Below are 25,598 nucleotides of genomic sequence, written 5' to 3'. Positions count from 1 at the left end.
CCTCCCTCGGCCTGAGCAAGAAGCCGCGGCCTGCTTCTCAGCCCTCCCTGGCTTCCCGCCAAACAGCTGATTTGCGGAAAGCTGGCGGAGGGGGGCACGGAGAAGCAGAGTGGAGCGGTGCGTTCAGGGGAGGAGGCGGAGGCGGAGCGAAGGTGAGCTGGGGCCGGGTGCAGGGCGGGGAGGGAAACTGCTGGTGGGTGCTCTGCACTCACCAATATTCCCTATGGGTGCTCCAGCCCCGGCGCACCCAAGGAGTCGGCTCCTAAGGCACCACTTTTGATGTGATCAGTGGGGGGAGTGCTCGCTCCCCTTCTCCCCCCCTAGCTACGCTCCCCCACCCCCAGGAGCCAGAGGGACCTGCCGGATGCTTCCTGGGAGCTGCCCCAGGTAAGCACCGCTGGGACTCCTCACCACGCCCCCCATCAGGTGCCTCTGGCTCTTAGGGGTGGGGTGGGCACCCACTATGGTGGCCCATGAGACCCTCCTGCCCGGTTCTGGGGGCAGTCAGGCAACAGGGAAGGGGGGTGGATGGGGCAGGGGTCCTGGGGGGGCATCAAGGAATGTGGGGGGGTTGGATGGGGCAGGAGTCCCAGGGGGCGGGGGTGGGCAACGACCCCACGTGGGTGAAGAGGGAACCCATTGTTAAGATTTTGGCAGCTCATCACTGAGTATACCCCGCACCGGGGTTTTCTGCTTCTGCAGCGCATAGACTGCTGACAAGGGAAAAGCACAAAGCAGGGAATACTAATATTGATTTATGGAAGGCTCTATGTCATGCTCTCAGCTTTCTGCCCCTGCTTCTCCAGGTCCAGTAACAAGCAACAAGGAGTCATGAAGGAGGTTTCTGAACCTGGAATATTGTGTGTGAGCAGGTGGGAAAAGGGGTTGGGGACAGGGTTCTGGGCCTTGTAATGAGATTGTGCATGAAAGTGTTTTCAGCAGTGAGCCCCTGCTTTGTAGAGCACATCTTATGCAAGGAGTATCTTAAAATGCTTTAGGAGTGAAATAGCACAGTTGGAAATTCAGAATAATTGCAAAGGGAGAGAGAGAAATTAAGTGGAATACAGATGGGAGAGAAGAAATTTTCAGAGAATATACCAAAAGTGATGGAGATTGGATTTTTTAATATGCAAGTGGAATTACTTTGACAATCTTTGGATTCACACACTTTCTGACATGTTCAGAAATAGATCAAAATGTAATTGCTAATATTATCTCTTTAATTTATGGCCTATGAGTGAATTTGATTTTCAAAGTTTTCTGTGCAAAATCTCATTTTTATTTTGTGAGCCAGTTTTTCCAATCCTTGCACAAGATCTTAGCAGGATTTCATTTGTACATTTAAAAAATATAGCTTTATCGCTGTAGAATCGTGTGATGTGCAGATTCAAACAGCCTCATCTTAAAATACAATTCAAAAGGCTTTGTCTTCACAAAGAAGTCTGGCACAATATACCACAAAAGGGTTTTCTTTTTTACATAATCAGTTACAGGAGTTAGTGCTTAATTTTAATATTACAAAAGAATTTAGATGACAAAGGAAGAAGAGAGACAATGAGGAAGAAATTAAAAGGGGAATTTAAAAAAGCAGAAAAGTAGAACAAAGAGGTATCAGATGATTTCTTGTGTCTTGCAAAAATAATCCAACCCCCTACCACCACCACCACCCACAAACAAACTATGAATTTTATAGCTGTGTAGATTTGTAAAGTGTTGCAAAGTTCTAACCTTATTGTACCCCTTCAACATGAATGGGAGAGTCAGAGTTTTTCCATCTCCTGCAAACAGTTAATCAAGCAGCCAGAAGCAACAATTGAATGAAACATACAATTGGCTGTTACATTCCTCAGCGTTTGAATATCTCAGGTTTCAGAGTAACAGCCGTGTTAGTCTGTATTTGCAAAAAGAAAAGGAGTACTTGTGGCACCTTAGAGACTAACCAATTTATTTGAGCATAAGCTTTCATGAGCTACAGCTCGCTTCATCGGATGCATACTGTGGAAAGCGTAGAAGATCTTTTTATATACACACAAAGCATGAAAAAATACCTCCTCCCACCCCACTCTCCTGCTGCTAATAGCTTATCTAAAGTGATCACTCTCCTTACAATGTGTATGATAATCAAGTTGGGCCATTTCCTGCACAAATCCAGGTTTTCTAACCCCCCCCCCCACACACACACACAAACCCACTCTCCTGCTGGTAATAGCTTATCTAAAGTGACCACTCTCCTTACAATGTGTATGATAATCAAGGTGGGCCATTTCCAGCACAAATTCAGGGTTTAACAAGAACGTCGGGGGGAGGGGGTAGGAAAAAACAAGGGGAAATACGTTACCTTGCATAATGACTTAGTCACTTCCAGTCTCTATTCAAGCCTAAGTTAATTGTATCAAATTTGCAATCTGAATTCCAATTCAACAGTTTCTCACTGGAGTCTGGATTTGAAGCTTTTTTGTTGTAATATCACAACTTTCATGTCTGTAATCGCGTGACCAGAGAGATTGAAGTGTTCCCTGACTAGTTTATGAATGTTATAATTCTTGACATCTGATTTGTGTCCATTTACTCTTTTACCTAGAGACTGTCCAGTTTGACCAATGTACATGGCAGAGGGGCATTGCTGGCACATGATGGCATATATCACATTGGTGGATGTGCAGGTGAACGAGCCTCTGATAGTGTGGCTGATGTTATTAGGCCCTGTGATGGTGTCCCCTGAATAGCTATGTGGGCACAGTTGGCAACGGGCTTTATTGCAAGGATAGGTTCCTGGGTTAGTGGTTCTGTTGTGTGGTATGTGGTTGTTGGTGAGTATTTGCTTCAGGTTGGGGGGCTGTCTGTAGGCAAGGACTGGCCTGTCTCCCAAGGTTTGTGTGAGTGTTGGGTCATCCTTCACGATAGGTTGTAGATCCTTAATAATGCGTTGGAGGGGTTTTAGTTGGGGGCTGAAGGTGACGGCTAGTGGCGTTCTGTTATTTTCTTTATTAGGGCTGTCCTGTAGTAGGAGACTTCTGGGAAATCTTCTGGCTCTATCAATCTGTTTCTTCACTTCTGCAGGTGGGTATTGTAGTTGTAAGAATGCTTGACAGAGCTTTTGTAGGTGTTTGCCTCTGTCTGAGGGGTTGGAGCAAATGCGGTTGTATCGCAGAGCTTGGCTGTAGACGATGGATCGTGTAGTGTAGTCAGGGTGAAAGCTGGAGGCATGTAGGTAGGAATAGCGGTCAGTTGTTTTCCGGTATAGGGTGGTGTTTATGTGACCATCGTTTATTAGCACTGTAGTGTCCAGCAAGTGGATCTCTTGTGTGGACTGGACCAGGCTGAGGTTGATGGTGGGATGGAAATTGTTGAAATCATGGTGGAATTCCTCAAGGGCTTCTTTTCCATGGGTCCAGATGATGAAGATGTCATCAATATAGCGCAAGTAGAGTAGGGGCGTTAGGGGACAAGAGCTGAGGAAGCATTGTTCTAAGTCAGCCATAAAAATGTTGGCATACTGTGGGGCCATGCAGGTACCCATAGCAGTGCCGCTGATTTGAAGGTATACATTGTCCCCAAATGTAAAATAGTTATGGGTAAGGACAAAGTCACAAAGTTCAGCCACCAGGTTAGCCGTGACATTATCGGGGATAGTGTTCTTGACGGCTTGAAGTCCATCTTTGTGTGGAATGTTGGTGTAGAGGGCTTCTACATCCATAGTGGCCAGGATGGTGTTATCAGGAAGATCACCGATGGACTGTAGTTTCCTCAGGAAGTCAGTGGTGTCTCAAAGGTAGCTGGGAGTGCTGGTAGCGTAGGGCCTGAGGAGGGAGTCTACATAGCCAGAGAATCCTGCTGTCAGGGTGCCAATGCCTGAGATGATGGGGTGCCCAGGATTTCCAGGTTTATGGATCTTGGGTAGTAGATAGAATATCCCAGGTCGGGGTTCCAGGGGTGTGTCTGTGCGGATTTGATCTTGTGCTTTTTCAGGGAGTTTCTTGAGCAAGTGCTGTAGTTTCTTTTGGTAACTCTCAGTGGGATCAGAGGGTAATGGCTTGTAGAAAGTGGTGTTGGAGAGCTTCCGAGCAGCCTCTTGTTCATATTCCGACCTATTCATGATGACAACATCACCTCCTTTGTCAGCCTTTTTGATTATGATGTCAGAGTTGTTTCTGAGGCTGTGGATGGCATTGTGTTCCGCACGGCTGAGGTTATAGGGCAAGTGATGCTGCTTTTCCACAATTTCAGCCCGTGCATGTCGGCGGAAGCACTCTATGTAAAAGTCCAGTCTGCTGTTTCGACCTTCAGGAGGAGTCCACCTAGAATCCTTCTTTTTGTAGTGTTGGTAGGGAGGTCTCTGTGGATTAGTATGTTGTTCAGAGGTATGTTGGAAATATTCCTTGAGTCGGAGACGTCGAAAATAGGATTCTAGGTCACCACAGAACTGTATCATGTTTGTGGGGGTGGAGGGGCAGAAGGAGAAGCCCTGAGATAGGACAGCTGCTTCTGCTGGGCTGAGGGTATAGTTGGACAGGTTAACAATATTGCTGGGGTGTTGCTGTGGCCCCTTGTGGCATGTAGTAGTTTAGAAAGTTTAGTGTTCTTTAGTGGAATATCTCAGGATTCTAGAGGATTTGGCACTGAGAAGCCAGTATTTTTATTCCTCCAGTGTGATACAGGACAAGAGACCAATACTGAAATAACTTAGCAGCACCTAAGAATGAAAAGCAGCATTCTGTGCTGAGCAAAGGCTTTTTAACGTCTGTCAGGGCAGCAACTTATCATCTTGTTCATTTTTACTGGTATCTGGTACAATTGAGTAATTCATCCTGCAAACCCTTAAACTCATCTTTGTTATATGTTTGTACGGGGCATAGCACAACAGAGCTGAGGCCTCTGTGCACAACTGCAATCCTGATGGTCAATACTAACACCACATGTTTGTTTGCAGTGTTGTCCCAGGATGTTAGTGTTGTTACAATACCAGAGGATTTCTGTATGATTTTTAATTTGATATAGTTTAAAGATCCCAAAGTAATGTTAATTGGAAGGCCAAACTGCTGAGCACATCCTGGGACAGAGAGTCTGTTCTCAGAAGAGATAAGACTTTGCAAAAACAACTGTTACTCGGAACAGCACACACCCTTAATAGAGAGTCCCACCCTTCTCACGTTCTTTAACTTGCTTATTATGTATGTTATATGGTTAGGGGGTTAAGCAGTTTTGTTACACCCTAAGAGTTGTTAAAGTCAGAAGAGATATATGTTGAAATAAAGCTCGAGAATGCATATGAATGGATGTTGTGTGTAAATAGAAGATGAATGGTTAAGAGTGCTAGGGTAAAAGTTACCACTTCAGTGTCGATTGCGCAAAGTGGGGATAACCGGCTGACCCCTGGAGGGCAGACTGGAATCCACCTAACAGCCTCAAGGATGGGAGAACCAAAGAGCAAGATAACATCTGGCAGCACGGAGCCATCAGGGATGTGCCATCTGCTGATTGATTCAGCAACAGCATGATAAAGCCACCCCCATAGACTGGCATAGGAATAAAACTCTTATAAAAACAGACCCTAAAGACTAAGAACTTTGAGTCTGGTTCTGCAACCACCCGCCAGGAGCATCAGATGCTCATCTGACAAAGACTCAGCTCCACCCTCATGCCCAGGTTACCTGGCCAGTAACTTGGCGTGAGCAACCTCTAGGCTGGCAACTATAACAACTTTGCAGAACTTGTATGTGTATGTGTGTGGAAGTGAATGGGATGTAGTAAATATGACTGTTTACTTGCTTTGCCTCTTTTGGTGTTTTGTGTGAGTACCTGGGATAGAATGTTTATGATTACTTGTTTACTGTGCCGCTTTTTGTATCCACAATAAGTGCGGCATTTTGTCTTATCCCCTTTTAGAAGATCCTGTTGGGTTTTATTTTTATTGGTATAAAAGTGTCACAAGTTGGGTGAGGCAATGTCTTTTACTGGACCTGAAGAAGAGCTCTGTGCTGCTCAAAGCCGAGCAGAAGTTGGTCCAATAAAAGGTATTATTACCTCGTCCACCTTGTCTCTATAACAACACATGTAAGTTTACTCAAGTGCGTAGTCCTACTGAAGTCACAGATGGGACTGAAGTCAATGGTATTACTCGTGTGAGTAAAGTTACCTCTATGTTCAAGTATTTCCAGGACTGGGTACTTATGAGGCAGCCCTAATAATTTACTGAAACACAATTTCAAAAATAAACAGCTCTCTAGTGCTCCCAACACTTACTGCAGGCTGAATAAGGAAGTTCTTTATCTGAAAATAAAGGCACAGAGCCATTCTGGCAAGTTCCATTTTCACCTTGAGACATGACATTGTCTTTATTAAAAAATTGGAACAGTTGAACTTCATTCCATTTTCCAATTACCTGAGTTATCAGGGACAAAGGGAGTATTAGACTACATGTGCACTGAGGACAGAGGGCATTACTTTTAACGTTCCATTTGGCACAGTCCCGCCTCTATAAGGCAACTGCTACTTGCAAGATACAGTTTTGTGATCTTTAGTCCACAAGGATTGTAGAAGGCTTCCTATGTGCACCTCAGAGGTGCCATTAATTTTCTACTGGTCTGTCTGGGCAGGGGAAAACAAAGTGTATTTCCTGCCATCTCCTCACAAGCCCCTGGAGGATCGTGTAATAGAGGCAGGTAACCCCTTTCCTCTATCCAGTTTGGGATTGTCCATATAGAGGATCTCTGCATTAGTCTAATATGGGTGAATGATCAGGCCCTAGGACAGAATTCACATATCAAGTTATTGCAAAAGATTATTCTTTTTAAAATTCAGTACTGCTCAGTATATTTCTCTGTGTCTCATACGGCAGCATTGGATGGAGAGACAGAGCTGGGGTATGCAGAGTTAGCTTGGGTGTTTAAGCACCCAGATTAGCCTAGTCCAGGTGTGAGCAGCCACACTGCAAAGCCACAGTCAAATTCCAGTGTCCTCACTGCTGCTGAACTCCCCTTCGGGCATCACTAGGACTTCTGGGAGGCATATCTGAGCCAGTCTATGACTTTTTCCCACTGAATTGGGGGACAACTTGTCTGTCCTTCTGGCTCTAAACTACACTCCCAGCTAGCCTATGATGAAAGGACCTCTAACCTCAGGTGAGAGTTTTCATTGTGTGGACCGGAGGAGGTTAGGGTCATAGAGGCAACCCCATGCTCTGGGTGTCCCTAAACTTCTGACTGCCAGAAGCAGGAGTGGATGACAGGGGATGGATCACTTGATGATTGCCCTGTTCTGGTCATTCCCTCTGAAGAACCTGGCATTGGCCACTGTCTGAGGACAGGATAGTGGTCTAGATGGACCTGTGATCCGACCCACTGGGGCCATTCTGATATTCTTTGCTTGAGACAGTCAGATAAGGGTTAGATAGGTTTGTTTGTTAAAAGAAGTGGGCATTTCCTTTCCTTACTGTTTCAGTGTAACTCTATCTGGGAGTCTTCACATAGACTTTAAGGGAAGCTGGATAAGCCCCTGTGTGACTGAGGAGTCTGGAGGCGGAGCTACAATCTCATAACTTGAAAGTATATTTCATTTAAGATGGAAAACAGCTGAGAGAGCCACAAGTTGGAACAGGTTTGTACTGAGGGGTACATGCAGGCAACTGCCTTACGTTCTAACCTGTTGGGCATGAATGGAGCAGCAGGTTGTGCTAATATCTTTACTTGCAGCAAAGGCCGTCTGATTGCTCACAGCCTCCTTGGGAAGGGAAGAAAGTCCAGGGGTTAGAAGTGGGGAGGGGAAAGCAGGAAGGCATCTCAGAGGAGGGAGGCAGCTTTTAGTTTGCTGAGCGAGGACAGAGAGAGCACATGCCAAGGGGGAGACAAGAGGTGAGCAAGTGAGTGAGAGTGACTGGAAGGGAAGCCAGGAACTGAGCGTCTGCTTTCTCTGAGTGCATCAGGCGGAATGTGTGGGACAGACAGACAGCAGTAAAAGCTACAGCGATGCGATCTACAAAAATCAAAATCCCTTCCCCCTCTGTTCCCTGACTCCTGAGAGTTGGTCAGAGGAAAGGCACTTTCCATTTTCACCGAATGCTGCAGCGCTGCTTTATTAAGATTTCATTTTTGTCACTGAAATCTTGTCAAAGAAAACAACTGCTGGCAAAGATACAGTGAGGAGGCCATATTAGAGCATAGCACCATTCAAAACTATTCTAGCCCATATCTAGGTATCCCATTCCCGCATTTGAAAAACTTTAAAGAGACAGGAAACAATACCCTTCAATGTCTAAACTAAATGAACAACTAGAGAGCATCTTAAAAGGAAAGGGGGTGGGGAGAGGTTATTTGCTTTTACTATCCCCTCCTCTTCCACACTCCCAACTACAATTAATAAATACATGCCTTGGTTTACAGTCAGCGATACAATTTTTCTATTGCATAGTTACTGGAAAAATATTCTGCTCCAAGTATCTACTTGGTTTGTTACAATGTGTGTCAAAAATGATGTGAAGCATAGGAATATGCGGGCAATAATATGCTAGCTGATAGTTCAAAGTTTCTGAGCATTGGCAGCTCTAGTTGAAAAATAAACCAGGATGTTTATTTGGGTATCTACTCTTCGGCATGTAAGTTTGAAACCATTGGCATTAGGCTTTACTTCTTCAAGCAGGTAGGACTAATCTGGCATCCTCCCAGCAGTGCACATTAACCCAGAATCAGGCTCTCTCGTGCACATCATCCCCTCATCCCCCCTTGCCATAATATGCATTAAGCCACAGAGGTGATTTTTGGGTATTCTTTGTAAGGCAGTATTGGTATATTTTAAATATAAGCTTACAACCTCTAATATGCTCCCAAAACAAATTCACATACAAAAGTTCTGCTTTGATCTATGGACAACTGAAATTTTTTGTTAGAACTGTGCAAAATGTTTTTCCTTGCTTTCTTTGTCAGGAAATCCAAATCATGGCTACAAAACCCAAGCTTTACTACTTTAATGGAAGAGGCCAAATGGAAACGATAAGATGGCTGTTAGAAACAGCTGGGGTTGAGGTTTGTTCATAATGTATCAATTAAGATATCTCATAAAGATTGTTTGATTGAAAAGATTTTTTCAAGTTTTAACTCACTGAAGCTCAGTCCACAGTTCTGAACCCAGCAGGACATGAATGATCATGTGCCCCTAGGTGCACAGAATAAGACTTCTATAGCAGAGGTTCCCAAAGGTGGGCTGTGACACAGTCTCAGGTGGTCTGCCATGGGCAGAGTTGGGAGGGTATGGGGCGGACATTGCCCCCCAAACTGTATACACTGGTGGAGTGGCAGCTGGCAATGACCCCCTCCCAGGTCTGGAGGGGCCCAGCGCCCCTGGAAGGTGGCAAAGGGCAAAGCGGAAGTGGTGAGTGGAGGGTGAGGAGAAGGGGCTGGCCCAAAGAGGCGGCAGTTGCCAGAGTGGCTGGAGGAGGCTGGAAGGTTTGTGGCCATTCCTGCTCTGAGCTGCTGCACCTTGCAATCCAGAGCTCAGTGGTGCCATTCTGTTTCTGCCTGGACAACGCTGTTGAGGTTTAGGTCTAGGAAACTGAGATCAAAGGCACTTGCCTGAGATCATACAGGATGTTTCTGCCAGAGTCAGTAGAATCCAGATCTCCCTAGGCCCTAGTTACAAGGTCATATTTGTCCCATAAGGCTGGAAAGACCAGGGGCTCACTACTCCTGGAGGAATTTTGCGTCACTGTACGTGCACAGAATTCATGTCTCCCACAGATTTCTTTGCTTCCTTGCAGAAAAATGACTTCTGACAGGGAAGCAAAGGGAAGACGCAAGAGTGGTCATGTGCCCCTCCCCAGCAGCACAGGCAGTTTGGTTTGGGTGCGCAGAAAAGCAGGTCGAGACATAAATCACCACTGGGCAGCCATGCGGGTGAGAGAGAGAGAGAGACACTCTGGCCCTCTTACTCGCTATTGCAGCACATTTGGCATGGAGGAGCAAGGCTTCGGGGTGTTTCTGAGGAGGTAGACATGAAGCAGGCTCTGTCTCCTGAGGCAGAGCAGAATGTAGCAGCCTGCCTGCTTAGTGAATTTTTCCCATTGTCTTTGTGAATTCCTCCATGAGTATAAATCAGGTGTAAAAGTTTTAAGGCTCCTTTACATTGCCAAAGTGGTGTAAAGGACAGTATGGCCTTATAAATGCTTATGATCCTTTAGTGATTAAAACTGGTCTAAATTTTTGGACTAAAAAAATTTCCAATCAAATCTTTCTGGAGATGGTCAGTAGCCAATATAAATTGTGAGTTTGATTCCCCAGCCCTCACTTGCTCTTCAGTTGCCTATGATGTAAAACTGAGCATATGGCTGCATATATTTGTTGACTAATAACTAATGACTAATAACTAGAAATAAAGGGTCAAACCTAGCTACATTACTATTAGGAAAGGGGGGTTTCTCCCAATGCTCCCTTCTCCCATTCTTCATCCATTGTATTGTAGTTTAAATAAATTATCAAAATAATAGAAACCAGAGTGATGAAATTGCATTATTTTGCCAACATATGCAGAATTTTAAAATATTGTGTGCAGAACTTTTAATTTTTTTTGGCACAGAATTCCCCCAGGAGTAGCTTAGTATACATTCTGCTTTCCACACTTTCTCCTTAGTCACTGTGCTAACAGCACCCAGCTTATATACAAGGCTTACATAACTGGATGTTAGTGGATATTAGTTTCCAAGTAAGCTTGTGAAAAATTCTTACACAGAATTATGCTAGTCTAACTGTTAAACATGATAACAGAAAAGAAGCTTGGACGGCTGATGCTGAAACACTAATATCACTTACCCTCAGTTTTTATGCTAATAGACCCGAGGTGTTCAGCTGCACAGTATAACCACAGGGATTCTACTGATAGTGTCAAACATTCTGATGATCACAGACTGCCTCATGAAATGTTCTGCGTTTCCAAGGGGGTCTTAGCCATCTTTGAGTTTGAAGTAATGAACCTGATGAGATCAGGTGGGGTACAGAGTAATAGCAGCACAAACTTTTATTTGGATCATTCACTGCCTCATTTAGATCCTCCTCTTTTCACATTGGATATTTTGGGATGCGTCTCCTATATTAACCCATTTATGAGAAGCTATTAAGCAAATATCCCCTGACTAAAATCTTCACTTGTAATCTCTGAGATATAACTATCTAGTTCCTCTTGTCCCTTTGTTTTCCAGTTTGAAGAAGCCGAATATTTGGAAACAAGAAAACAATATGAAAAGTTAATTCAGGGTAAGCCTGCTGAATAACAGCTAAATTCTCCTCTTAACCCTGGTCTACACAATGAGTTTACGTTGAATTTAGCAGGGTTAGATCAATTTAACCCTGCACCCACCCACACAACGAAGCCACTTTTGTCGACTTAATGGGCTCTTAAAATCAATTTCTGTACTCCTCCCCGACGAGGAGATTAGCGCTGAAATCGACATCGCCGGGTCGAATTTGGGTTAGTGTGGATGCAATGCGACGGTATTGGACTCTGGGACCTATCCCAGAGTACTCCATCGTGACTGCTCTGGACAGCACTCTGAACTCAGATGCACTGGCCAGGTAGACAGGAAAAGCCCTGCGAACTTTTGAATTTCATTTCCTGTTCGGCCAGTGTGGCAAGCTGATCAGCATAGGTGACCGTACAGATCTTATCAACAGAGGTTACCATGGAGTCCCAGAATCGCAAAAGAGCTCCAGCATGGACAGGAGGTACTGGATCTGATTGCTGTATGGGGAGACGAATCCGTGCTATCAGAACTCTGTTCCAAAAGACGAAATGCCAAAATATTTGAAAAAATCATCAAGGGCATGAAGGACAGAGGCTATCACAGGGACCCACAGCAGTGACGCGTGAAACTTAAGGAACTTAGGCAAGCCTACCAAAAAACCCAAAAGGAAAACGCCCACTTGGGGTCAGAGCCCCAGACATGCCGCTTCTATGATGAGCTGCATGCAATTCTAGGGGGTGCCCCTACCACTGCCCCACCCCTGTACATGGACTCCTGCAAGGGAGGAGTCTCACGCAACAGGGATGAGGATTTTGGGGACGAGGAAGATGATGAGGAGGAGATAGCGCACAGCAGACAAGCAGAGAAACCGTTCTCCCCGACAGCCAGGAACTGTTTATCACCCTGGTGACAGTACCCTCCCAACCCGGGCTCCCGGACCTTGAAGGCGGAGAAGGCACCTCTGGTGAGTGTACCTTTGTAAATATAATACATGCTTTAAAATCAAGCATGTTTAATGATTACTTTGCCCTGAAGACTTTGGGTGATTCTGCAGCCAGTACAGCTACTGGAAAAGTCTGTTAATGTGCCAGGGGATGGAGCAGAAATCCTCTAGGGACATCTCCATGAAGCTGTCCTGGAGGTACTCCCCAAGCCTTTGCAAAAGGTTTCTGGGGAGGGCAGCCTTATTGCGTCCTCCATGGTAGGACACTTTACCACACCAGGCCAGTAGCATGTAGTCTGGAATCATAGCATAAGAAAGCAGCGTATGGTCCTGGTGTTTGCTGGCATTAAGCAACATCCATTCTTTATCTCTTTGTGTTATCCTCAGGAGAGTGATATCATTCATGGTCACCTGGTTGAAATAGGGGAATTTTATTAAGGGGACATTCAGAGGTGGCCGTTCCTGCTGGGCTGTTTGCCTGTGGCTGAAAAGAAATCATCCCCGCTGTTAGCCACGTGGTGGGGGGAGGGGTGAAGCAATCATCCCAGAGAATTGGGTGTGTGTGGGGGGTTAGTTGGGTTTGTGCTGCACGTTAACCTGAAAACATCAGCCCGTCCTTTTAAATGGCCAATGTGTCTTTTTCAATTTTAATCTCCCCTTTTTTCCTCCCACAGCTGCAAATGTTTCAACGCTGTGACTAGCATCTCCATCCCAGAGGCTAGCGCAGATAAGAAGGCAAAAAAAATGCACGCGCAATGAAATGTTCTCTGAGCTCATGCAGTCTTCCAGCACTGAAAGAGCCCAGCAGAATGGTGGAGGCAGACAATGTCAGAGTCCAGGAAAGCACAAAATGAACACGAGGACAGGTGGCGGGAGCAACAGGAGAGGTGGCGGAATCAAGAGGAAAGGTGGCGGCAGCATGATGAGAGGAGGCAGGATACAATACTGAGGCTAGTGGAGGATCAAACTGATATGCTTCGCCATATGGTTGAGGTGCAGGAAAGGCACTGCCACTGCTCTGAGCACCCAACCACTCCACCCCAGAGGACTGGCCAAGCAACAGAAGGCTGGCATTCAATAAGTTCTGAAGTGCTGTGTGGCCTTGTCCTTCCCTCCTCCCCTCCACCGCCACCCCACCCAGTGCTTCCCTCCTCCTCACCCCTCCCGGGCTACCTTGGCAGTTATCCCCCTATTTGTGTGACTCATTAATAAAGAATGCATTAATTTGAAATAACAATGACTTTATTGCCTCTGCAAGCGGTGATCGAAGGGGGGAGGGGAGGGTGGCTGGCTTAAAGGGAAGTAGAGTGAACCAAGGGGGCAGGTTTTCATCAAGGAGAAACAAACAGAACTGTCACAGCATAGCCTGGTCAGCCATGAAACTGGTTTTCAAAGCTTCTCTGATGCACAGCGTACCCTGCTGTGCTCTCCTAACTGCCCTGATGTCTGACTGCGCGTAATCAGCGGCCAGGCGATTTGCCTCAACTTCCCACCCAGCCATAAACGTCTCCCCCTTATTCTCACAGATATTGTGGAGCACACAGCAAGTGGTAATAACAATGGAAATATTGGTTTCACTGAGGTCTAACCAAGTCAGTAAACTGCACCAGCAAGCTTTTAAATGTCCAAATGCACATTCTACCACCATTCTGCACTTGCTCAGCCTATAGTTGAACAGCTCCTGACTACTGTCCAGGGTGCCTGTGTACGGCTTCATGAGCCATGGCATTAAGGGGTAGGCTGGGTCCCAAGGATAACTACAGGTATTTCAACATCCCCAATGGTTATTTTCGGGTATGGAAAGTAAGTCCCTTGCTGCAGCTGTTCATACGGACCAGAATTCCTGAAGATGAGAGCGTCATGTACCTTTCCCAGCCATCCCACGCTGATGTTGGGGAAACGTCCCTTGTGATCCACCAGTGCTTGCAGCACCACTGAAAAGTACCCCTTTCGGTTTATGTACTGGTTGCCTTGGTGCTCCGGTCCCAAGACAGGGATATGCGTTCCTTCTATCGCCCCACCACAGTTAGGGAATCCCATTGCAGCAAAGCCATCCACTATGACCTGCACATTTCCCAGAGTCGCTACCCTTGATAGCAGCAGCTCACTGATTGCTTTGGCTACTTGGATTACAGCAGCCCCCACAGTAGATTTGCCCACTCCAAATTGATTCCCGGTAGCTGTCTGGTATTGCAAGCTTCCAGAGGGCTATTGCCACTTGCTTGTGAACTGTGACGGCTGCTCTCATCTTGGTATTCTTGCACTTCAGGGCAGGGGAAAACAAATCACAAAGTTCCATGAAAGTGCTCTTACACATGCGAAAGTTTTGCAGCCACTGGGAATCATCCCAAACCTGCAACACTATGCTGTCCCACCAGTCTGTGCTTGTTTCATGGGCCCAGAATTGGCATTCTACAGCATGAGCCTGCCCCATTGCCACCAGGATGGCCAAATTGCCGGGGCCCTTTGAGAGAAGTCTGTGTCCATGTCCTCATTACTCTCGTCATCGTGCTGCCATCACCTCCTCGCCTGCTTTTGCAGGTTCTGGTTCTGCATATACTGCATGATATTGTGCGAGGTGTTTACAATGCTCATAACTGCTGTGATGATCTGAATGGGCTCCGTGCTTGCCGTGGTATGGCGTCTGCAGGAGAGCAGAGTGGCAGCAGAAGCGGTCGTTCAATGATGATTGTTTGCAGACCTACTGCACCGTCTGCTGCCAGGACACAACAGCTGAGTGGGCTGCACGCTTGCCGTGTTATGGCGAGACAAGAGCAACCGAGCAGAGTTGCAGCGGAAGCGGCCATGCGAGACCACCAGGAGAGCAGAGTGGCAGTGGAAGCGGTGGCTGACAACCTGCGAGGTGGATTCATGGGAGCAGGAGAGCAGAGTTGCAGTGGAAGTGGGAGCCCATGTGAGACAGCACGGAGAAATTCGCTATTGAGACAAGAGCAGGAGAGCAGAGTGGCAGTGGAAGCGGTGGATGATGATGACGGTTAGCAGTCCTACTGCACCGTCTGCTGAAGGCAGGATGGCGCCCGCACAAATAAAAAGGCGTGAAACGATTGTCTGCTGTTGCTTTCACGGAGGGAGGGGTGACTGATGACATGTACCCAAAACCACCCACAACAATGTTTTTGCCCCATCAGGCATTGGGAGCTTAACCCAGTATTCCAATGGGCAGCGGAGACTGCGGGAACTGTGGGATAGCTACCCACACTGCAACTCTCTGAAAGTCGACGCTAGCCTTGGTATTGTGGACGCACTCTGCCGACTTAATGCGCTTAGTGGGGACACACACAATTGACTGTATAAACTCACTTTCTAAAAATCGACTTCTATACATTCGTCTTAATTTTGTAGTGTAGACATACCCTTAGGTTCTACTCTCTGGAGTCATATTGAAGTTGGAAGAGCTGACAAGTAGCTTCTGTGTCACACATTTGATCCACTACTATTTTGCTCTCCTGCAAAAGTGTGGATCTACATATCCAAAATCAGAGCTGGTTTTAAGGGCCCAAATAAGCAGCACAGACATGCTATAGACACAATAGTATAGCACTGTCACATTGCAAAGTGTTATCATTTAATGCCACTCTCACAACATAATGTTCTATGTTTTTTAGGACACATCTATCTTATATTAAATGTATATGTAAATATATAGGTCTCCTTATAACTTGATGGAGGCCCCACAATTAACCGAATCACTTCTGCATCTATTATGGTGAATCTCTAAAAGGGAGTTAGGGGATAGTGATAGATTAAGCTCTGCAAGGGAGTAATTAGGTTGAAAAATGTGCATTTTACAACACGCCATTCCTACACTTCTGTCACAAAAAAGAAGCTTTGATTTGAAAGCAGTTTAGTTAGAGTATGTGGAAGTTGACTTGAGAAGAAATACAATAAGTATCTCCATTTTCCAGCCATGCAGCTGGTTGATAGCTGTGTGGCTACCCAGTTGTTTATATCCCTTACTGATGTTTTTCTGATAGAGTCAAATGCAAAAGCTAGCACTGGCATGCATTTTATGGGTCTGTGAAAAATTCTGTAGAATTTTAGGTTCAGGGATTAATACACTCCAAGACAATGGTCTAAGTGGCAACTGAAGAAATGTCATTTATCTCAATCCCCCTGCAATGATCTGACAATTTACAGGGACTAAATGACTCAATTTCTTTTCCTTTCCAAAGCTGGATTCCTACTGTTTCACCAAGTGCCCCTGGTAGAAATCGATGAGATGAAGTTGGTGGAGTCCAGAGCCATTCTCAACTACATTGCAGGGAAACACAACCTCTGTGGGAAGGACCTGAGGGAGAGAGCACTGTACTGTAACAGACTGTACCAGAATATTTTGTAAAAGCTGCTTGAGATAAAATGAAAAATATTTATTTGAAAATGAAATGAAAACTTTGTATTCAAATTAACAAATATGAAGACTCTCTCATTTCTATGGAAATGAAATCATCCTTACAATTATCTTTTTATATATTTAATTTATTCTTTAGATGCAGGCTGATTTCTGATAGGATCTTTTCTGAACGGGACCATCTAACTTGTCATCCCTCTAGAAATTCTATCACTGTGCAAATAACTTTTACTCCCTCCTCTAAAGTGAACCATTTTTGTTATTACATACCTGTTCAGAGGATGCCTGTCACATCCCCTTCCAGCCATTTCCAAAATGACGATAGGAAAGTTAGAGTAGTTATGTAAAAATTTATTCCAAACTGAAGTGATTTTCTGAGCTGTGTAATGGATTGCAGGATCAGGACCTGTGGACATACTTCTGAGCCCAGGCAGGGCTCCATTTACTTCATGAGCTCCAAGAAGATAACCCAGTGTACTCACACACAATGTGTGGCTGGCCTGGGGCTGTAGCCTCTAACCACCTGGTTTTTTTTTGGTTTTTGGAGCTCATTACTACTGTATTGGGGCAGGTTTTGTAATTATTCTTTTAAACAAGGCTATTTGACCTTCAGAACCTCTCTTTCCCTTTCCCCACAATTTTTAAAACACTATTTAGTTTGGGAAAGCTCAATCAAAAATCTGAGCTTTGCCATTCCTCCCCCAGACCCTCTGCATGCAGAGATTCACTCCCCAGGTGACAGACATTCTGCTGCTTGGGTATGGCCTTCATATACAGGAATTGCAGCATCGTGCAGTAGAATGACTTAGTAAATTAATCATTGAAATTTCTTCAATTACCATTTTTATGGGAGGATTGATATGTATGTTGAAGGAACAATGGACCTGAATGAAATGCTCATGATTTACCCTTTCTCATCTCCTGAGGAAAAGGAGAAGAATTTTGCCTTCATGATTCAGAGTGCCACCAACAGATACTTTCCAGTATATGAGAAGGTATATGGCAGCTACAGAACATTGCAAATGGGTAGACAGAGGGTGGGAAGGACGTGGGGGGAATGTAAGTGATTTTTTTATTTTTGTTTTTTACATTAATTCCTATTTTTAAAAAAACTCAAGTGTTCTCTTGGGCATCTCTCTCTGCTGATGTTTTCCCATCTGTAAAATGGGGCCATAAACCATTGAATAAAGAGGGGGAAAGGAGGACAAAATGGAATGGCCTTGATTTCTTCCACCTGTCATCAGCCATGTATATTCATATGACTGTTCTCTGTTTCAAGAGAGAGTGAGGTGCCTTTCCTTCTGCATGATGACTTGGGCCCCAGTCCTGAACCAAGCACTTAACTCTGAAGTACTTAGACGAGAGGAAAGTGATCAGAAACAGTCAGCATGGATTCACCAAGGGGAAGTCATGCCTGACTAATCTAATTGCCTTCTATGATGAGATAACTGGTTCTGTGGACGAAGGGAAAGCAGTGGACTCGACTTTAGCAAAGCTTTTGACACGGTCTCCCACAGTATTCTTGTCAGCAAGTTAAAGAAGTATGGGCTGGATGGATGCACTACAAGGTGGGTAGAAAGTTGGCTAGATTGTCGGGCTCAACGGGTAGTGATCAATGGCTCCATATCTAGCTGGCAGCCGGTATCTAGCGGAGTGCCCCAAGGTCGGTCCTGGGGCCGGTTCTGTTCAACATCTTCATTAATGATCTGGAGGACGGTGTGGATTGCACCCTCAGCAAGTTTGCGGATGACACTAAACTGGGAGGAGTGGTAGATATGCTGGAGGGTAGGGATAGGATACATAGGGATCTAGACAAATTAGAGGATTGGGCCAAAAGAAATCTGATGAGGTTCAACAAGGACAAGTGCAGAGTCCTGCACTTAGGACGGAAGAATCCAATGCACCGCTACAGACTAGGGACCGAATGGCTAGGCAGCAGTTCTGCAGAGAAGGAACTAGGGGTGACAGTGGACGAGAAGCTGGATATGAGTCAACAGTGTGCCCTTGTTGCCAAGAAGGCCAATGGCATTTTGGGCTGTATAATTAGGGGCATTGCCAGCAGATCGAGGGACGTGATCGTTCCCCTCTATTCGACATTGGTGAGGCCTCATCTGGAGTACTGTGTCCAGTTTTGGGCCCCACACTACAAGAAGGATGTGGAGAAATTGGAGAGAGTCCAGTGAAGGGCAACAAAAATGATTAGGGGACTGGAACACATGAGTTATGAGGAGAGGCTGAGGGAACTGGGATTGTTTAGTCTACGGAAGAGAAGAATGAGGGGGGATTTGATAGCTGCTTTCAACTACCTGAGAGGTGGATCCAAAGAGGATGGATCTAGACTATTCTCAGTGATAGCAGATGACAGGACAAGGAGTAATGGTCTCAAGTTGCAGTGGGGGAGGTTTAGGTTGGATATTAGGAAAAACTTTTTCACTAGGAGGGTGGTGAAACACTGGAATGCGTTGCCTAGGGAGGTGGTGGAATCCCCTTCCTTAGAAGTTTTTAAGGTCAGGCTTGACAAAGCCCTGGCTGGGATGATTTTGTTGGGATTGGTCCTGCTCTGGGCAGGGGGTTGGACTAGATGGCTTCCAGAGGTCCCTTCCAGCTCTGTTATTCTATGATTCTATGAATCTATGACCCCTATTCCTGCACATAATCCCATTGGCTTCAGACAGATGCAGTTTCAGTGGGGCTCTGCGCAGAGGCAGTAGCTCATTCGTATTGATCTTTTTGTGGAAAAGGGGCCAATATTAAGACGGATGGATTTTCTCACTCAATGCCACTAGTACGGTAGTTTTGCTGTCCTGGATTATTTATTTTATATATAAATAATATATAATAATAATAGTATATAATTTTCCCCCCAAATGAAACAGATTTTTAAATGAATTTGCTTTGAAAATGTCAGACTGCTTAGTGGTTTGTATTTATGCAGTGTAGGGCCTATTTGTGCCCCCAAAATATTTTTTCTCATATATAGATCTTAAAAGATCAGGGACAAGATTTTCTTGTTGGCAACCAGCTCAGCTGGGCAGATGTACAAGTACTTGAATCCATTTTAATGACTGAAGAGTATGATCCCACTGCTCTCTCAGAATTTCCTCTCTTACAGGTAATTTTAGGTGAGCAGATCAACAAGTAATATGACACACACACATACTTCCCAAGATGCCCATTGAGCAGTGATATGCCATGCTTTCAGTTTTAATATAGCTAATTATTTAGCACAATGATTTACACACATTTCACAAATTGTAATGCAATGTTAAACTCAGCAGTGCTGCTTGTAAGAGGCAATGAGGTCTGATCCCAGGCCTGGCAGTTCTGAATTGCGCTCTCCACCATAACCAAGAATGCAGTTACCTATGCCTTAAGCAGTATGCCTGCCCTCACCCCAGATATCAGTCCCCTCACAGATTCCAGTGTGCACCCAAGTACACGGTATGCTATTGCAAGCCCCATCTATCGCCCTATAAAAATAGGGTACGGGCATCAGATTCAGAAGACCTTGTGTCTATTCCCAAATCTACCACTGACTCACTGTGTCTTTGGGTAAGTCATGTGTTCATCTCTTTGAGCCTCAGCATCACAACCTGGCTGAGATCCACTCTCTGGCTGGACACCAGTCCGTTGTGATTGGATCCGACTGCTGAATCCCATGTGCTTCTAAGACCTCTAGGTCTTGTAGTGATTGAGCACTGTTCCTAGCTCTCGGTCTCTCAGGGGCACACCCCATGTCTGAAACCCTTCTTGGGCAGTGGGACCCCAGTTTGGCCACTTAGATCCTAGAATCAGTGCCACAGTTCTTCCAAGCCCCCCAGTTGCTTAGACACATTCCCTTCAGAATCGATCTGTCTGTGGGAGCTGATTTGATGATTACTGTAATGAGGTGGAGTGGCCTCTTTCCAGTGCAAAGGGGGTTAGCTCACCCTGATGGGCTCAGTTAACCCCACCCCACCCCCCTCGCAGGAAGTATAAGAGCAGGGCCCTGCAGCTCAGCTGGGGCTAGACCAGGGAAGGAGCCAGACATCATTCTGAGGGAGCCAAATAGCCTGCAGCGACCACGATTGGCTGTTGTGGGCGATGACCCTCTGGACCCAGTTGGAGAGAGGGCAAACTACTGCCCCAGGAGCTGGAGAAACCCAGTGGGGAAGTGGAGAGTGAGCCACTCGGCAAGGAGACTGGGAACTAGGGCCCAGCAGCCGTGAAGCAGCCCCACCAGATGCTGGTAGGAAGTAGCCCAAGGATAAGAGACATTGCTCCTATTGTGTTGTTGGGAGGCAAGACAGCAACCTCATTTCCTCCATCAGTCGTGTGTCACGTCACCCATCACTTCTAGGGCCCTGGGCTGGGACTTGGTCAAGCAAGGTATGCCCAGGTCCCGCTGCCCCTGGCCCCACACTCGGGGCTAGATGAGTGCTAGCCCTTATGCCAGGAAGCCTGGGCAACACACTGTTGATTTGCTCAGCCCTCAGGCAGGAAGTCTGAGCTACTACTGCTCAGTTGCTCAGTCATAAGTCAGGATGCCCAATAGACTAACCAGGTAAGAGTGCTGGTTCCCTGATGCAGCTGAAGGGGGCGTCCCTGGCCCTGAGATGCAGGAACTTTAGTTAGTCCCTTGATGGACCATGTGGCAGTAAAGCAATGAACATAGGCTTAGCAAAGGACTTGCTGATGCACAAGAGAGTTACAGATCTATGTAAAATAACAAACACAATACTCCTACTCTGATCTCACCACCCTGTGAGACCTGACTTTGATCCTTAGGCCAGGCAGCTCTTCCCTCCTTATTGGACTGGCTGTCTTGCTTCTGGGGTTGGAATGCCCCATCCCCTCTTTGCTTAGGGAAGCAACCCTTTTAAAATAAGTTCTGGTCCCTGTTTCTCCATGTGTTGCAGGTTTCTATGGAGATAGACATTCAAAGTCAATAGTCCTGCTGGTAGAAGACCCAAAAAGGAAGTGTCATTCCACAGTGATGGCCCTTGATTATTATGTCACAACTTCTCAGACATAGAGCTTGTCTACATGGGTGTTTAAACCAGATCAAATTAAGGTAAGCCAGTTTGAAAACACTTGCGTACACACAATGAGACCCATCACTGTACACTAACTCTCCATTTATCAGGAATTCTGGAGACCTCTTGCAAAATGGACTAGGTTTGCTTCAAATTGAACTAGTTCAGGTTTTGGTTTGTGTGTATGCAATTGCTGAGCACTACTGTTTACATACTTTCAACAGCTATCTCACAGTGATTTGTAGGCCGTCCATTACTGACCTGTCTGTGTACTTGTGTGCCTTCCCTGCCCTTGTGTCAAATTTCCAAGGTGACCCTACCCCACCTTTAAAAGGTGGAACAGAGCCAGATTTTGCCCATTTGCTCCTGGATCCCAGTGTATCATTATTCTGGTGTGATACAAGCACTCCAGAAGCCCAACAACATGTCTCACGCATCTGCTTGGAGCTAAGACCTGAGTCTCATCACCATCTGGGGAGAAGTGTTGGTTCAAGAAGCTCTTGTGGCCAGCCATTGCCAAATGAAGGATCACAAATGAGACACCGATCAGTGCTGGATAAAGAGAAAGCAGCTCAGGAGAAAGTACATTGAAACAAGGGATAAAAGGAGATAATCCAGCAGGAGACGTGTGACCTGTCCATTTTGTGATGAACTGGGTAGGATTCGACACAATTATAGTATAACCCATCCCAGGCACTATTTGGAGCCTGTTGCCCCACACCAAGGATGACCAGCTCAACTCAGCAGGGGATGACCAGGATGCTGGAGAGGAGCTGCCTGCCCCCGAGAGCCGGGATCTTTTTGTGACTCAAGACTATGACAGTCAACTAGAAAGCCAGTCCAGTCCTGCCATGCTGCTACAGACCCTGGTGCCTGCCTTGGCCTGCCTCGGCTGAGCCCGAGTTCCAGCCAGAAACCCAGGCCAGAAACAAAGAGTCAGATCCCCTGGGGGGAACTGCTGCATGTAATTCTCTGGGTTCACAAGTTATTATTTAGTATTATTGCTGGTGGATGGGAGTTAGGCGCCCCTGCCTCCCACCCACTCCTGCCTAGTGTGGCTTCAAAATGGCACCCACTAGCATGGTGCAGTCACAGTCTGTATCCCACTCGCCATCTGTCCCTCCTGCTCCCCCTCCCACCCCTCTGCAGATCTGAATAACAAAAGCATTCATTTGTTCAAAATTCAACTGTTTATTGAGCCAATGCTTACAGGAAGAGAAATTTGGTTACTTTTTATAATTTACATGAGGTATAAGTGCACACGGCACACCTGGTCAAGGCACAAGTGATACCACTCCCCACTGAGGTACAAATGCCCTGTAATACTCATTGTAGCTGAAAATCATTGTAGGACCCTATCTGTTTTTCTCTGCACTTTCTCCATGCCTGCAGGGAAAATGTAGTAGAAGTTAAGACTGAGAAATAGCTCAGTTTTGTTTTGCACATTATAGGGAATAGCCACACACCCATAGTTTGCAAGCCCCTTCCACTTCTGCACCGCTCCTGGGGGGACTATCCTGGTGAATAACTACACAGTGTATCTCACTTCTGCTCTTTGCTTTTTTGAATAAGACCATTCTTTGCCTCCTACTCACCAGCCTCGGCATAAAGTCATTATGAATAAGGACCACCTAAGAGGGATGTAGAGAGGATCACTGTCTAGCTTGCCCCCCATAATCTTCTTCAAAAACAAACCTGGAACATAGCTCCAACCATACCACATCACCCACCCCAATGAAAGCAGATACATTAGACTGAAATCCAAATACACCCAGCACCCTTTGTATACACAGAGCACTTCTCATTCTTGGAGGAAGCTCAGAGATGGGAATAGTCTCAGGGAAGCAAGGTCAAATATACATACTAAAAAAAGCTATCATGACTTGTCTGGGATATGAACAATAAGTGATGGGTTTTTTCCCCTGCTCTCACCTGCAACAGCCACACTATTAAGGACAGGGCCTCTACATACTGCTGAGAGGCTGATCAACCTGAGGAGACCAAAAAGAAAAACTTGGGATGAGTCATTTGCAGAACTCATGGCAGAGTCACAGGGGAAACCAGGCTGGCAGAGAGGTGGAGGCCATAAGGATCCAGAGGGAGAAAGGAATGCAGCTGTCCCAGGAGATTGTGGCAGTGGCCAAGGACAGCATCACCATGCTGAGGGAGAGCATGGAAAAAGACAGAGAGTTGCAGAGGCAAGTCATGGATGCTAGCCTGAGCCAGAATCCCTTCTATAAAACATGTTTTTCTAGGCCAGCAGGCCCTGCAGCCCCATAATTTGGGACCCAGACATGCCCTTCAGCCCCTAGATAATGCTGCCTACTGGGACCTGCAGCAACTTCTAAACTCCACATTCCCACAGCAGTGCTCCTAGTGGCTCCCATTGACCTCTCAGATCCAGCTTCTCGGCATTGAGAGCACTAGCACGTGGTTGTTCAACTCTTTTGAGCCCTGCAAAGTCCCTGAGAATTTTGAGCCAAGGAACTCAACCCCAGAACCTATGTGGACAAGAAGAATCAGATGTGAGGCTTTTTTTTATCTTTAACTTTATGCACCACCCCCCTGCACTCATTGTATTTGACATTTTTCTTACTGTTGTACTTTGAGCTCAGTTTCAAAAGTCCAAATTAATCCCTGACTACCATTCTGCAACTATTCAGGTGATAGTTAAAATGTTCCTTCCTTCTGTCCAAACAGCCTGTGTATGGCTTCATTAGCCAGGGTATCGAGGGATAAACCAGGTCTTCCAGAATAACTGATCCTAGCATCATGGACTTTCCAAGACCACCCTGCATTAAAGTGCTGTGAGCCTGCTGCGGTGGTCCACCAAGCCTTTCTGTTTATCAATTCTACACCTTGGCCAGGGATGGGGGGTCAAGCAAATGATAGATACATGGGTTCCATCAATTGCTCCAATACAGTTTGGGAATCCCATGCATGCAAAGCTATCAGTGATCTCCTGAGCATTACCTAGTTTTATGACCACACCTTATCAATAGCATAGCAGACCTGCATGAGAATGGCCCCAACACTTGATCTCCCCATGCCAAATTGGTTTACTACAGACTGGTAACATTCTGGAGTAGCCTGTTTCCAGATATTAATGGTGACCTGTTTCTCCACAGGTATGAGGCAGGGGCACTGCATGTTGGTACGCTGTTGCTGAAACTCTGGTTCTGCACAGATTTCAAAAAAGGTAGCCCTCCCCATTCTGAAGTTCTCTTGATGCTACTGGTTGCCCAGGTCTGCAGAGCGATTCTCTCCCACAAACCCACACTGGGTTTCCGGGGCCCAGAAATGGTGCTGAATGCTGTTTTAGGTGATTCAGAAACCAGTCCTCTTGCTCCAACAGCTCAGTATCCTACTGTTCTTCCATCCTATCCTGCTGCCATTGCTGCAAAATATCCTCCTGCTGCCAGAGGAGTTGCTGTTGCCATAGAATATTCTCTTGCTCCTGCATTATCTGCTCGATAGTGTGATGGGAAAAGTCTAATGCAGAATTTGTCAGGCTCTGAGAGCTGTAATACAGCCGAAGCAGCCTGTGTGTATTCACATTTTTCCCCATAGCAGCATGGAACATTGTTGAGTCCATGCTGGCCAATGGCAATTCAAAAATGGCATGAACCAGCCCAGAAAGGACGTATGGGATGGAGACTGTGGAATTTTTTTTAAATAATTGAACCTGCCTGGTTTCCCACTAATTACCGCAAAAACAATCCCAGGATGGACGCTACTCAGCGAGATATCCCCTAGAAAATGCTGTATCCTCAGTTTTCAGCAAACAGCTGCCATATGTTCACACAATGTGAACTGAAAATGGAACAAGCATTCCATGTGCATGCTCTTGGTGCGACTCACAGACTGCGAGTTACCTGATGCCTGACAAAAAGTTTTGGATTAAACCCCCATGTAGATACACCCATAATCAACCCACTAGGTGTCAAGCCTCTGCTACATAATGGATGCTATAATCTACAATGAAGGGTACAATCACAAATGGCATTCACACACACAAAAAATGGAATTCATACTTTGACACAGACC

The 25,598-nt window shown here is 45.9% G+C and overlaps 1 protein-coding gene across 5 annotated transcripts; it reads left to right on the top strand.

The window, feature by feature from the left end:
* LOC140908656 (glutathione S-transferase 3) lies at positions 1 to 23,910 on the top strand. Of its 5 annotated transcripts, none has more exons than XM_073336251.2 (9): positions 1 to 152; positions 2,582 to 2,663; positions 2,992 to 3,060; positions 8,919 to 9,017; positions 11,183 to 11,237; positions 16,361 to 17,531; positions 17,816 to 18,104; positions 21,435 to 21,589; positions 23,493 to 23,910. In XM_073336251.2, exons 2-6 carry the CDS (start codon positions 2,601 to 2,603, stop codon positions 16,525 to 16,527), a joined length of 453 nt encoding a protein of 150 aa, XP_073192352.1. In that variant the 5' UTR covers positions 1 to 152; positions 2,582 to 2,600; the 3' UTR covers positions 16,528 to 17,531; positions 17,816 to 18,104; positions 21,435 to 21,589; positions 23,493 to 23,910. The 5 variants fall into 5 exon arrangements, with proteins under 5 accessions (XP_073192352.1, XP_078708209.1, XP_078708211.1 ...); XM_078852083.1 differs by lacking the exon at positions 1 to 152 and adding an exon at positions 580 to 872; XM_078852085.1 differs by lacking the exons at positions 1 to 152; positions 2,992 to 3,060 and adding an exon at positions 580 to 872 and having other exon boundaries at positions 23,493 to 23,908.
* The last annotated feature ends 1,688 nt before the right edge of the window (positions 23,911 to 25,598 follow it).

The sequence above is a fragment of the Lepidochelys kempii genome, chromosome 3 (assembly GCF_965140285.1).
Source record: "Lepidochelys kempii isolate rLepKem1 chromosome 3, rLepKem1.hap1, whole genome shotgun sequence".
Lineage (NCBI taxonomy): Eukaryota > Metazoa > Chordata > Testudines > Cheloniidae > Lepidochelys > Lepidochelys kempii.
The sequence above is the reverse complement of the archived record's forward strand: the minus strand, read 5'-3'. Positions and strand labels throughout refer to the sequence as shown.